This window comes from Medicago sativa, chromosome 4 (genome assembly GCF_051527215.1).
Source record: "Medicago sativa cultivar Bolivia chromosome 4, Bolivia_mono, whole genome shotgun sequence".
Lineage (NCBI taxonomy): Eukaryota > Viridiplantae > Streptophyta > Magnoliopsida > Fabales > Fabaceae > Medicago > Medicago sativa.
In genome coordinates this window covers 95,871,801-95,885,938 of record NC_140752.1, presented here as the reverse complement: position 1 = coordinate 95,885,938, position 14,138 = coordinate 95,871,801, and the positions used below count along the sequence as shown (strand labels likewise).

Below are 14,138 nucleotides of genomic sequence, written 5' to 3'. Positions count from 1 at the left end.
GAATGCACCCCGGCTTTTGCTTTTAAAATAATTTGCTAATGATCGAGTGGGATTATGTGTCTACAAGTTTGAGAACTTTTATTCAGAGTTAGTGCTTGGCAACTCTAACAGTATACAATGCAATGGAATGCTACAATGGATCAAGTCTGAAACGAACTATATACTGCTTGATTTGAACAATAACCATCTCAAACCTGTAATGAATGGATACTCTGAGCTATTGATTACTAAAACGTTTCAAGATGTAAAACTTTTCATCACTAGGCATTTCTAACACAAATAGTTGTTTTTTGCACATATGAAGTTTGCTCTAGTTCAGTGTAGCAAGAGAGCCGCGTCAAACAAACCTCAAACCTACTTTGTAGACAAACTTACACTTAATTCCCATAGTTTTTGTGCCAGCTTTGTATCTTTGGCTAAAGAAGTTGGGCTTGCCTTGTTGCTATCCGTAAAGTATTCACCAGATATACCCTTGACCTGTGGATGCAATGCAAGGTAACATTGAGTTGCAGCTCCCTACAAAAGAGTGCCACCACAATTCAATTAGTAAAAAGCTGGTCTAACAATTAGTCTTTAGTCTACTAGCTGCAGATGACTTGCATGCATGTTGACTAAAAAATTGTGAGCCTGTGGCAAAATACCTGTTGGACATTTTTAAGGAAGTACTTGCCCACCATATTAGCAATGGCTGCAAAAATCGAGCGACACATGAACAAAAATCCAAAACAAGGAGAAATTATGTACAAAAATAACCGGTTAGTATGACTCGTACATAGCATGAGAACAATATTACTACATCCGTCTCTATTTGTAAGATCCTATTGTAAAATTTGGAAATATCTTGATTAAATGAAGAGAATTAAAAGACCAACTATTTATTTATCTTAATAACTAAAGGATAACTTTGGGAATAGAGTATACATTATTGACAAATTTAACACAAAAAAAATACTTAATTCTTTTGGTTTGGTCAGTGGAGTCTTACAAATAAGGATAGATCTAATATTATATATTACATCAGTGTTAACCAATATGACCAACCAGAACCGAATAGGACATCAGACCTATTCCAAACAAAAAGGATACTTAATCAGCAATAGTTGAAAATGGTATATATACTAACCATTGAAATAGCCATGGTGCCGCAGAATATTTGTAACAATTGTACCAGGATGAAGGGAGTTAACAGTTATTTGCACTCCTTCTTCCTGTCAAACAAAGGAATATGCAAGGGTTCAACATCAAACTCAACCAATAAGTTCATCGTCTAGTCAAGAAAATCCATTACTGAAGCAGGCTATTTACAATGGGAGGAATCTATGCAGTAGACAAACGAGCTATTTTCTTCCGCTTGGATTTCAATAAACTCGATATTAATAAGTTGGTTGTCCCATAAGACTGCTTTAAACACAGTGGTAAATTTTCTCGAACCGTCAACGAGTTACCATCACGTTACTCTAACGGTTGCACCAAATAAGATTGAATCTTATGAAATTGCATAAACAGTTTTGTGTGACTATAATACCTTCAAGCGCCTTGAAAGCTCACTGGCATGCAAAATATTTGCAAGCTTGGATTGTCCATAAGCAAAATAACTGCTGTATCTGTAAAGAATCAAACAGGGAAGTGGGAAATTATAAAATTCTGGGAACTTAGAACACTGAACATGATGATTAACATTTAATAAAATAAAAAACTTAATAGAATGAGCCTTGTAGCAGATAAAGGAAAGAATAATTAAAAATTAAACATTCCAACTAGATAATTACTCTGATTCGTTGTTGATCTTATCGAAACGAATCCCTTCACTATATGAAAATCTGTGAGCCTCTGATGATACAATAACTATCCTTCCTTCCCGGTTGCATTCCCTTACAGTTTTTTTCATAGTCTCTAATAAAAGGTTTGTCAACAGAAAATGGCCTACAAAATACTATCAAATATTACCTTCAATTTTTGTTTTGGACATTATCAGAGAGTAAATAACAACTTTCTATCAGTTATATCATTTAGAAAGATTTATGCTATAGTGTGAGGAAACATATATTAATTACCCAAGTGATTGGTTGCAAACTGCAATTCAATATTGTCTTGAGAAAGCATGAATGGAGTAGCCATCGTCCCTGCATTGTTACTTGAAAAGAAAAAGACTATATTATTTGATTCAACTTCCAAATCTGCAATCTATACATAAAGGTATGTAGTAGTATTTTTTTGCTGCTCAATCTAAAATTTAAAGAGTGAATAAATAACCAACTTGGTTCTCGAAATTGTTGGATCGTATCAACCTATCAATATTACAAAATGATCTCTAGAATTGCTAAATGGTAATCAACTTCATCCATCTATCTAGATCTTCTGACATTAGTCACTTAGTTTCAAATTCATCTCTGATATTACACACTTAATGTCATTCTAGTCCCTACAAATTCAAATGGATGCAAAGATTTTATTAAAATTTTGCAATTTCAGAGATCATTTAAAGATTTCGATAACGCAAGGGACTAGATTGATACAACCCGACAATTTCAAGTACCAATTTAGGTATTTAGTCGAAATTTAAATAATAATATGAATCCATATGTATGGTTAGAAATTGTTACATTAGAATATTGAGTGGAAGACCAGAGGAATTAAAATCTGCTGCGAATTTCCTAACAGATGCGAAAGAGCTAAGATCTAACTCAAAAACATCAATCTTAGCAGCTGGAATTTCCTTAAGTAAAGTTTCTTTGATATCTATACCATTTTTCACATTCCTAACTGCCATAACAACATGTACACCACGCATAGCAAGAATCCTGCTTGTTTCCAGACCAAGACCACTTGATGCTCCTGAAAATAATCAAATCATTAATTCATCTAACTCAGTTTTTGAGGAATAAAAAACACAATAAATTGAACAAGAAAAAACCAGTGATGATTGCAGTGAGAGAGGTTCCATCAATTCCATGAGTGACTTGTTCGGCAGTTGATGAAGCTGAGAATCCAGATGGTCCTTTCCAACCAATAAACCACATTTTTACAGTCAAAACAAGGTTTGCGTTTGAGAATGAGATGATGATTGATTATTATTAATGTTTAAGATTATATTTGCATGATCTGATATTTTAATGATCGTATTTTTGTAATAAAAGTATTTCCTTTTTTTTTTTTTGGTATAATAAAAGTTGTTTCTTAATGGATGCTCCGCTGGAACATTATTACTGGTAACTGTTCTTTGACCAGAAACATTACATAATTGGTCGGTTTGTTTTTTTACACATACTAATATCATCAATAAAATTTGTTATTTTTTATATAATTATTTAATTACTTTTTTTAGGGAATTTTTTTTTCTTCTGTAATAACCTTACACAACAACCAAGCCTTATCCCACTAAGTGGGGTCGGCTACATGGATCAAATGACGTCATAGTGTTCTATCAAAAACCATATTTGGATCCAACTCATTGACCTCTAAATCTTTTCGAATGGTTTCTCTAATGGTTTTCTTAGGTCTTCCTCTACCTCTTTTAACCTGACTCTCCTCCATTTGGTCTACTCTTCTTACAACGGTATCTACGGGTCTTCTCTCTACATGTCCAAACCATCTAAGCCTATTTTCTACCAACTTTTCTACTATAGGTGCTACCCCCACTCTCTCTCTAATAGTGCCATTCCTAATCCTATCCTGTCTAGTCTTACCACTCATCCAACGCAACATCCGCATCTCCGCTACGCTTACTTTACTCTCGTGTTGACTCTTAACCGCCCAACACTCCGTACCATACAACATTGCCGGTCTGACTGCTGTCCGACAAAAATATCTCATTATATATATATATATATATATATATATATATATATATATATATATATATATATATATATATATATGGGTTATGTTACAAGACACCTTCATAAAAAGTAGTGTGGTGTCTTTTATCAAGTCACACCTCAAGGTGTGATTTTCACTTTTTTAGTTATAACTTTGATAAAAGACACCTTCATAAAAAGTAGTTGGTGTCTTTTAACAAATGCTCATAGAGTAACTTGATAAAAGACACCTTCACAAAAGGTGTCTTCTATCATAACCATATATATATATATATATTTCTCTGTAATAAATAACTAAAGTAATATTGGCAAAAATGAACAAACTTTAAAAGTGAAAATTATTAGAGGGAGAACTTATGGTTATGTATGAATAAAATGAAGGATTGGTTTAGCTAAAAGAAAAAGGAAATGAAGGACATGGTTAAAACATATCAAATAAGAATCGCATAGACATTTCTTAGCAGTAAAATGTTGTTTTGGTGTTTAATTCATATTTTGTTGAAATGTTCTAAATTTTTATGAGATATTCTTATAATATTTTAAACATATTTGTAAAAATTCATTGAAAATTGTAAAAAATACACATAAGTTGATTTGAAAACAATAAGGAACCAAAACTTGTTGTATGGGAATTTTGATTATGTAGTCAAATTTCATATTGTTTTTTATTATACAAGATATTTATTCATTTAAATTGATAAAATACATTGAACAACACAAATACATAGAAAATTACTTCTTGAGTGGATGAAGAAGAAAAAAGATGGTTGTGCGGCTGCCAAGTTAAAAAATGTGAATTTTTAGCATGAAATGTAGAAGGGAGAAAAATGATATTTGTGAGTTCATGTACTTAAGGATGAAATTTCTCATTGGAGTAAAAAATACACGGCTATAAAAAATTGAGGTATGTTATTTGAACAAACAACTTATGAAAAAACCAAAATATATAAAAAAAATCCATGTATTGACACAAAAACCAAAGAAAATAAAAACATAATGTGAGTATGAAAGAGAAAATTGTCTCAAAAGTTGTCACAAAATGGTTGTACAAATATCATTTTTCAAAAAAATTGGTTGAGTTAGCACAAATAAATCCACTTAAAACAATAAAATGAGTTCTTTAAAATTCCACTATATATGTATAGGGTCAGAGTTTGAACTACGAACACTTCACTTATTCAGTTGAATTTTTATCATTTAATCACCCAATAAATTGAGTTTTAAAGGACACTGTTTCACTTTGCTCTTTCATGCTCTCTCTTTTATTTTCTGCAAGGCAGCTACAGCATTTATATCAAAGAGTGAGCTGTGAGTATTACTTCTTTTCTTCTTTTGTTGAAGAGATTGTATTATTTTATTTTATAAAACTTTTTTTATTTCCTTTAATATACCTGAAGTATTTTTAGATGAGTATATATCAAATCCTTTCAAATTCACCAAAAAAAAAACATCAAATTCTTTAGAATACCTTTGTTAATCGGGAATTCTAGAAAAATTAGAATTTTTGGCAATGCTTCAATTTGTTTTAAAAGAAAATTGGGAAATGAGAAATTTTTTATTAATTAAAGTGACATTAACTACTATTTTACAACCGTGTTTAAGGATATTTGAACTTGATACCTCAAGGTTATAACGCTTTAATTGAATTATCTTCATTTATAAAAAAATTGTTTGGATAAAATAATAAAACTCTCCACTCTTAAATTTTGTTAGGCTATTTTTATGCAATTTCTACAAGCTGCGAGGCCAATTTCAAACTCTAAAAATAGGACCAATTTAAAAAATTGGGATCAATTTACAAATTTTGAAAATTTAAATGGGTCGATTTGCAATTTTTGAAGGACAAACTTGCAAAAGTTGAAAGAATTATAAGAACCAATTTGACAATCTTACTATGATAAGTAACGAAAAAATTCCAAATTGTTAGTTTTCAAGCGGTATTTTCCATGGTGCAACATCTTCACCAAGTGAGTAGTGTGGGACCATATTCATTTTCTTTGTGAATGAATAAAGGCGAAGGAGTAAAATGATGTTGTAGAAGGTGGAGCTCAAAATGATAATCCGGATAGTTGGCGACCTCCACCAATGAGGTTTTTCAACAATTGAGGAAAATTAGTTATGGTATGTGCATTCATGGTCGTTGTGGTAACTTTGGTCGTATGTGCAAAAACAATTTGCTCCCTTATTGGTTATCTACTTTTGAAGGTGATGTTGTGGAAGTGTGAAGTAACTTTGAAGCCGCACATCACTTGAAAAAGTGAAGGTTGAGAAGTATACGAGTGAGAGGACACATAAAGTTGTAAGATTTTGGGTTAAAATATGGTATATAACATACTTGTGTGGTTGATCTTGGTCCAATGTGGATGATGTCTGAGGCGCCTCTGACTCAACAATGATATCAGAACTTATGGTTCGACAGAGGGTTCAACCGACTCCTTATGTCGAAAGTCTTCTTCAAAACGGTGGTAAGATGAAGTATCTTATTAAGTGCAACAACAATAATTCAAGTGGATGTGTTCCAATTATGGGGGAGTGTGTCCATATGAGTGAATGGAATCTTGAGGGTGCTTATATGAATGGATCAAATTAAGAACCTCCTAGGGCTTTGAAAAAACATATAAGTAAGAGGATTTATAAGAGATTTACTTTTTCCACCCTATGTCTTTCCTCGCGCGCCCTATTTTTTTTTCCCAAAATACCCCTAGTCCGGATTATATAATCCGAAGTTATTCCGGAATATTAAATCCGGATTTATACGACTATTTTGGCACTTCATCCACCCTGAAGGATGATGATGCCAGTTATGAAATATAGTTCCGGATTATATAATCCGAAAAAGTTAGATAGATTCCGGATTATATAATCCGAAACGTGTAAATCACCCCATTGAAAGTCAACAAAAGGGGGTGGTGAATGATGGTTCCGGATTATATAATCCAGAATGTACTAAACATGTCCGGATTATATAATCTGGAATGCATCAGTACAGAGGCAGAAGCCATCTGTTTTGGCTGAGCCACTGTTTTAGAGCTGATTCAGTCAATTTTTTTGGCCTTTGACCATATGCAAACCAACAAAGCAAATTATAACATTAAAATTAACAACACAATATAATTTTTAAACTTTAATAAAACATAATTATCCAAATGGTACATAACATAATTATCCAAAATATTCAAACATTAAAATTACATAAAATACTATCAGCCCCTAATAACTACACCCGTACCACCGCCGCCTCTGCCACCACCCCTGCCACCCTCAGTAGCTGCCCGACGACGGTAAACTTTTGCATCATGCACCTCTCTCAACGCATCCTCCAAATGTTGCCATTCCTCAGTCCCTTTCAACACCAGACCGCTTCTCATCACAACATAGATGTGGTCTCTGATGCGGCTCATCCTTCCGCTAAGCTGTAAGTACGCAAGGTTTCCATCATCTTGAGCAGCTTGGGCATCAAGGACCTCACGCTCTGGTGGCCTCGGCACCGGTACTGGCATATCTGGAAGAATCATGCGTGGATGAGACACCTGGTAAAACCACTCGATGTATCCATCAGCTACCTCCACACCATGAACTGCAGTCTCTCCCAACTCCTGAGGTGTCAGCGCATAATCAAGTGCACGCTGAAAGCGGTTTGTGATCTCCGACAAGTTAACATCAACAAGTGCACTCTGAACGGGATGTCTCGGTATGGTCTGAACAAACCCAAACTGGCGAAGCACCCTCTCCGGCAGATATTTCACCATGCGCTCTCCGCATCTCAACCATCCAGAGTAAAGGCTGACCCGCTCAAACTGACGTGCCTGACGGTGCACAGCATATGGGGCCATGACTACCCTCGTCAAATCCAGCGCATCTAGATAGTTCCTGTAGTTGTCCACCGTGCCTAAACCCTGCAGTGGTAAAAAATCATCGCGCGGGGATACTGATGCTCTACATATGCGTCCCAGACATCCTTGCTTCCCATACCTGGGAAGTGATGAAACACCCAAGCCTGCACCAAAGACAACCACATATAAATATACAAACCATATACACTTACATTTAAATAAAATAAAACATAGTTCTTAATTTATACCTGCAACAAACTCAGGTATCCTGCCACCTGACTGGTGTTCCAACGTGCAGCATTGTTGAGCTCCTTATACAAGTGAGCTAGTGCCGCAGCTCCCCATGAAAAACCAGCATAAAGATCAAGGTCTCTGAAGTACTTCAGGTAGACAACATCCACAACCCACTGGCTTTTGTCACTGAAGATCGTGATGTCCACCAAGTACAGCAAATATATGCGGACAACCTGGTCCCGCAACCTCCGCACCTCCTCAGTCACACCATACTCGGCCGCCAAATCCCTATGCTCCTTCAAACGCTCCTTGAATATTGTCTCCAAGTAGCTAAATCTGCAATGTGCACCTTTGGTCTTCTCGACCTCTTTAAGAGCATCACCCAGATCAGACCCCAAGTACTCCACCATCCATTCCACCGCCTCGTCCCATGATATGGACCCGTGGGACAGGAGCATGCCGTCAATGGGGATATGCAGCAAAGAGGCCACATCATCAAGTGTGACAGTCATCTCCCCAAACGGAAGGTGGAAGCTGGAAGTCTCCTCGTGCCACCTCTCCACGAACGCACAAACCAGCCCACGGTCAATAATGGTGTAGCTGGTATCCTGGAGCCAACCAGGGCCTGTGGCATGCAATCTGTTCTCCCACCACCGTGCAGCCATGATAGGTCTAGTGTCATCATTATGCATCGCTTCTATCTTCTTTCCGTTGTTGATGCATTTTAATTTTCCTCGCCGCTGCAAATAATTAAAATTAATAAAGTGAGTTTAAATTCATGGCTTCACAAACATATTTAACAATAAATAAACCAGTAAGATTTAACAGTACATAAACATGCAGTTTCAGATATAAAGTGAGTTTCAGATATAAAGTGAGTTTAACAGTACATACCACGCCATCAGCCGCCTTCCTGACCACGTGCACATGGTACCTCAAAAGCAGGCCAGTCTGGTGTGGGCCACCGGGATAGTCGTGTAGTGGCTCAGGGTCCACCACCTTCTTCTTTCTCCTTCGTCGTGGCTCAACATCTTCCATTTCCTCGTCCATACCATGCAGCTCCTCCTCAAACTTCTGCTCATCCATACGCTGCAATTCCACATCAGCCTGCTCCTGCTCCTGCTCCATATACTGCTGCTGCTCCTGCTGATGCTCGACATCAGGCTCGACATCAGCACGGTGTAACGCCCGTCTTAACTATTTAATTAATTCAATGAAGTTTAGAATATATTTATAAATATATGCTTATATGATTTATAATTTGAGTAATTTATGTGATTTATGATTTGAGTAAGTTATACGATTTATGAAGAAATTATGTGGAGTATATGATGTTGTGAAGTTGTTATGTTGGTGTGACTTATTTTATTATTAAATAAAATAAGATATTAGAAATAAAATAAAAATATTAGAAGTTGGGCTGTGAGGTGGAAAGAGTAAGTTTATAGGTGAGATGAGTAATAAGAGTAAATAAATAATACAGACATAAGTGGGAAACGTTTTTACGTGAAACGCTTTTGGAGAAAAGGGAGAAAAGTCAGAAGAGGAGAACCAGAGGGAGAGGCTATCGATTCTGCAATTACAAGGTAAGGGTGAGACTAATTTTCCATATTATTAAGAGTGTAATTCTGTAGAATGAATTTAACATGATTAGGTTAAGTTTTGGTGAGAATTGGGAATTAGGGTTAAGACCGATTTTGATGATTGAACCATGAAAAGATGTTAGAATGATGCAAAATTAGTGTACAGACCTTAGATATTGCCTAAGATGATAATTAGATGCTAATTGGATGAAAGAAACATGAGAATAGGTGAAAAGTTGAGATTTTTAGGTTTCTGGCCGTACTGACATTCATCGCTCGCAACTGCGAGCAAGAACACTCGCAATTGCGAGCTAGGAGCCATCGCTCGCCATTGCGAGCAGAACAACTCGCAACTGCGAGTAACCAAACACTCGCCATTGCGAGCAAGATAGCTCGCCATTGCGAGCAGGACCTTAGGAATCCCAGAATGTGCGCTTTGCTCGCCATTGCGAGCAAAGTTACTCGCCACTGCGAGTTAGGCTGTTAGTTGCCCAAAATTGTCCCGATGCGATCCTTTCGCACGTGTAGTCTTGAGATGACCTTAGGAGTAAGTTAGAGAGCTGTTTAGGATGCTTTCATAAGCTCCAGAAGTCTGTTATGGTGACTGAAATTAGAAGTGTTGCTGCATGAATGCTATAATGATGTTTTATGATCTTTACATTGATGTAATTAATTCTTTATGTGAATGTTAACACATTCAAGCGTTGTTAATTGTTGTATGTTGCTGCTGTTTGCTGTTGTCGACTGTTAGTGTTTTGAGGTTGCATGAGTCGGTCTATGTTGTTGGAATTTAAGAAGTGGTCCATGATTATGAGTCGTATGAGTTGTACACGTCGTTGTCTAAGTTGTTGGAAGTTGAGTTCATTGCATACTCATTAAAGTTGGGGGCTTTAGGCCCGGCAGCCTTTGTGCTCATTAAAGTTGGGGGCTTTAGGCCCGGCAGCCTTTGTGCTCATTAAAGTTGGGGGCTTTAGGCCCGGCAGCCTTTGTGCTCACACGTTGAAGAGCCTATTATGCTCATTTGTTGTTGATTGGTACCACATGCATCTGCATATCAAGAAGTCTCATGATGTTTAAGTTGTCGAGTTGTTGTCAAGTTGATAAAGTTGCATGGTCTAGATGAGTTGTGTTGTCAAGTTGTTGTTGAATTGATAGAGTTGCATGGTCAAAGATGAGTTGTGTCGTCAAGTTGAGTGTTAAGTTGATTATGATTTGTGATGAAAATTAGTAATGGTATTTGATGATTGCATTTGTTATGAAATGAAAAATATGCTACTTGTTGATATGTTATTAACGTTTAAATTGTTAAATGCATTTTATTGGATTATATTCTTAATGTATTGATTAGGAAATCTCACCCCTTCTGCGTATATGTTGCCTCGACCGTGGGTAATGTGCAGGTAATAAAGATTAGAGGAGTTCATGAGTGGACTCTCAGTCGGTGTCTAGGTGCTCTGATACGTAACGGGATGGGGGCTTGCATTTACTTCTATTCCTTACGTGTCTCTTTTATGAACTAATTTATGAGATTTTTCAATAAGGCCTGCGTGCCAAGACTTTTAAATGTTGAACTATTTTCCGCTGCAACAGTTTAAGATTTTCATGATGTTGAATTTGAAGGATAATTATTATTATCTATTTTGAGATGTTAAAGTAGTGTGTGACATTCCGTTATGAATTAAATACTCTGATTTTAAATGAAATTTTTATGTTGGGAAAACGGGGTGTTACAATTGGTATCAGAGCAGGTCGGTCCGTCCGGCCAAGTAGTGAGTCGAGTTGTGTCCTTAGCAGTTGGAATACCACTATTATGATATTCTAAACGTTGTGTGTTGTGCAGAGAAGAGACCTGGAGGCTGCGAATCTTATTTGCTATAAGAGGACTAGAATGGCTGGAAGAAATGATGCTGCGATTGCTGCTGCTTTGGAAGCTGTAGCCCAAGCTGTGGGACAACATCCAAATGCTGGTGCTGGTGCGAATGCGGATGTGAGGATGTTGGAGACCTTTCTGAGAAATCATCCTCCTACCTTCAAAGGAAGGTACGACCCTGATGGAGCACAGACGTGGCTCAAGGAGGTTGAGAGAATTTTCAGAGTTATGCAATGTACCGATGATCAGAAGGTGCGTTTTGGAACGCATATGCTGGCTGAGGAAGCTGATGACTGGTGGGTGAGCCTCCAACCTACCTTAGAGCAGGATGATGCAGTTATTACTTGGGTTGTGTTTAAGAGAGAATTCCTAAACAGATATTTTCCTGAGGATGTTCGCGGGAGAAAAGAGATCGAGTTCCTTGAGCTAAAGCAAGGAAACATGTCGGTGACAGAGTATGCAGCAAAGTTTGTGGAGCTGGCTCAGTTCTATCCAAACTACACGGGGGACAATGCTGAGTTCTCCAAGTGTATCAAGTTTGAGAATGGTTTGCGTGCTGATATTAAGCGAGCCATTGGTTACCAACAGATCCGTGACTTTTCTGCCTTGGTGAGCAGATGCAGAATCTATGAAGATGACAGCAAAGCTCATTATAAGATTATGAGTGAGAAGAGGGGTAAGGGCCAACAAAGTCGCCCAAAGCCTTACAGTGCTCCTGCTGACAAAGGAAAAGGAAGAGCTAATGATGAGAGGAGGTCAAATAAGAAGGATGCTGGTGCTGAGGTTGTTTGTTACACTTGTGGCGAGAAAGGCCATAAGAGTAATGCTTGTACTAAGGATATTAAACGGTGCTTTCGTTGTGGCAGTAAAGGACATACACTTGCAGAGTGTAAGCATGCGGACATTGTGTGTTTTAACTGCAAAGAAGAGGGTCATATTGGGTCTCAGTGTACGAATCCGAAGAGGACTCAGACTAGAGGGAAAGTGTTTGCTTTGACTGGTACTCAGACTGAAAATGAGGATCGTTTGATCAGAGGTACTTGTTATATTAACAATACTCCTTTAGTTGCTATTATTGATACTGGTGCTACACATTGTTTTGTTGCTTTTGATTGTGCTTCTAAGTTGGGTCTTGCTGTGTCTGATATGAGTGGGGAAATGGTCGTCGAAACTCCAGCTAAGGGTTCGGTGACTACTTCTCTTGTTTGTTTACGATGTCCTTTGTCTATGTTTGATCGTGATTTTGAGATTGATTTAGTTTGTCTGCCTCTGAGTGGAATGGATGTAATTCTTGGTATGAACTGGTTAGAGTACAACCACGTTCTCATTAATTGTTTTAGTAAGTCGGTGCGTTTCTCTTCTGCTGAAGAGGAAAGTGGAGCAGAATTTTTGTCTACTAAGCAGCTGAAGCAATTAGAACGCGATGGGATCTTGATGTTTTCCTTAATGGCATCCTTATCTTTGGAGAATCAAGCAGTGATTGATAAGTTGCAGGTGGTGTGTGATTTTCCTGAAGTTTTCCCTGATGAACTCCCTGATGTACCACCGGAAAGAGAAGTTGAATTTTCTATTGACCTTGTTCCGGGAGCGAAGCCTGTGTCTATGACACCTTACCGTATGTCAGCTTCTGAGTTGGCTGAGTTGAAGAAACAGTTGGAGGATTTGCTAGATAGGAAATTCATTAGACCGAGTGTTTCACCTTGGGGAGCGCCGGTATTGTTGGTTAAGAAGAAAGATGGAAGTATGAGGTTGTGCATTGATTATCGACAACTGAATAAAGTAACTATAAAGAATAGATATCCACTTCCTAGAATTGATGATTTGATGGACCAGCTGGTGGGTGCACGTGTGTTCAGCAAGATTGATTTAAGGTCGGGTTATCATCAGATTAAAGTAAAAGATGAAGATATGCAGAAGACGGCCTTTAGGACGCGATATGGTCATTATGAATATAAGGTGATGCCTTTTGGTGTGAGTAACGCGCCTGGCGTGTTTATGGAGTATATGAATCGCATTTTCCATGCATTTTTGGATCGCTTTGTGGTTGTGTTCATCGATGATATTTTGATTTACTCTAAGACAGAAGAAGAACATGCGGAACATTTGAAAATCGTTTTGCAAGTGCTGAAAGAGAAGAAGTTGTATGCTAAATTGTCTAAGTGTGAATTCTGGTTGAACGAGGTAAGTTTTCTGGGCCATGTTATTTCTAGTAGTGGTATTGCAGTTGATCCATCTAAAGTTGAAGCAGTATCACAATGGGAGACTCCTAGGTCAGTTACAGAGATTAGAAGCTTTTTGGGTTTGGCAGGATACTATCGAAGATTTATAGAAGGATTTTCTAAGTTGGCACTTCCGTTAACACAGTTGACGTGTAAAGGTAAAGCCTTTGTGTGGGATGTTCATTGTGAGAACAGTTTTAATGAATTGAAGAAGCGTTTGACGACGGCTCCAGTTTTGATTTTGCCAAAACCTGATGAACCTTTTGCAGTGTATTGTGATGCGTCCAAATTGGGCTTAGGCGGTGTACTTATGCAAGATGGTAAAGTTGTTGCTTATGCATCAAGACAGTTGAGAACTCATGAACGAAACTATCCTACTCATGACCTTGAGTTAGCTGCAGTCGTATTTGTCCTTAAGATTTGGAGACATTACTTGTATGGTTCGAGATTTGAGGTGTTTAGTGATCACAAGAGCTTGAAGTATTTGTTTGATCAGAAAGAATTGAATATGCGACAGCGGCGGTGGCTCGAATTGTTGAAGGATTATGACTTTAGTTTGAATTACCATCCGGGTAAAGCTA

At 37.4% G+C, this 14,138-nt stretch overlaps 1 protein-coding gene across 1 annotated transcript; it reads right to left on the bottom strand.

The window, feature by feature from the left end:
- Positions 1-52: 52 nt before the first annotated feature.
- On the bottom strand, positions 53-3,059 carry LOC146934184 (short-chain dehydrogenase TIC 32, chloroplastic-like). The gene is made up of 8 exons (XM_085706056.1): positions 2,915-3,059; positions 2,604-2,835; positions 2,055-2,134; positions 1,770-1,923; positions 1,526-1,604; positions 1,124-1,208; positions 642-688; positions 53-516 (listed from the first exon to the last, which is right to left on the bottom strand). The coding sequence occupies exons 1-8, from the start codon at positions 3,018-3,020 to the stop codon at positions 355-357; spliced, it is 945 nt and encodes a 314-aa protein (XP_085562182.1). The 5' UTR covers positions 3,021-3,059; the 3' UTR covers positions 53-354.
- Positions 3,060-14,138: the final 11,079 nt, after the last annotated feature.

Coding starts and splice junctions, on each gene's coding strand:
- LOC146934184 (XM_085706056.1), bottom strand. CDS start 3,020: ATGTGGTTTATTGGTTGGAAAGGACCATCTGGATTCTCAGCTTCATCA. Junction 2,135..2,603: donor CTTCCACTCAATATTCTAAT/GTAACAATTTCT, acceptor TTTCTTTTCAAG/TAACAATGCAGGGACGATGG. Junction 1,209..1,525: donor AGCTTTCAAGGCGCTTGAAG/GTATTATAGTCA, acceptor TTTGTTTGACAG/GAAGAAGGAGTGCAAATAAC.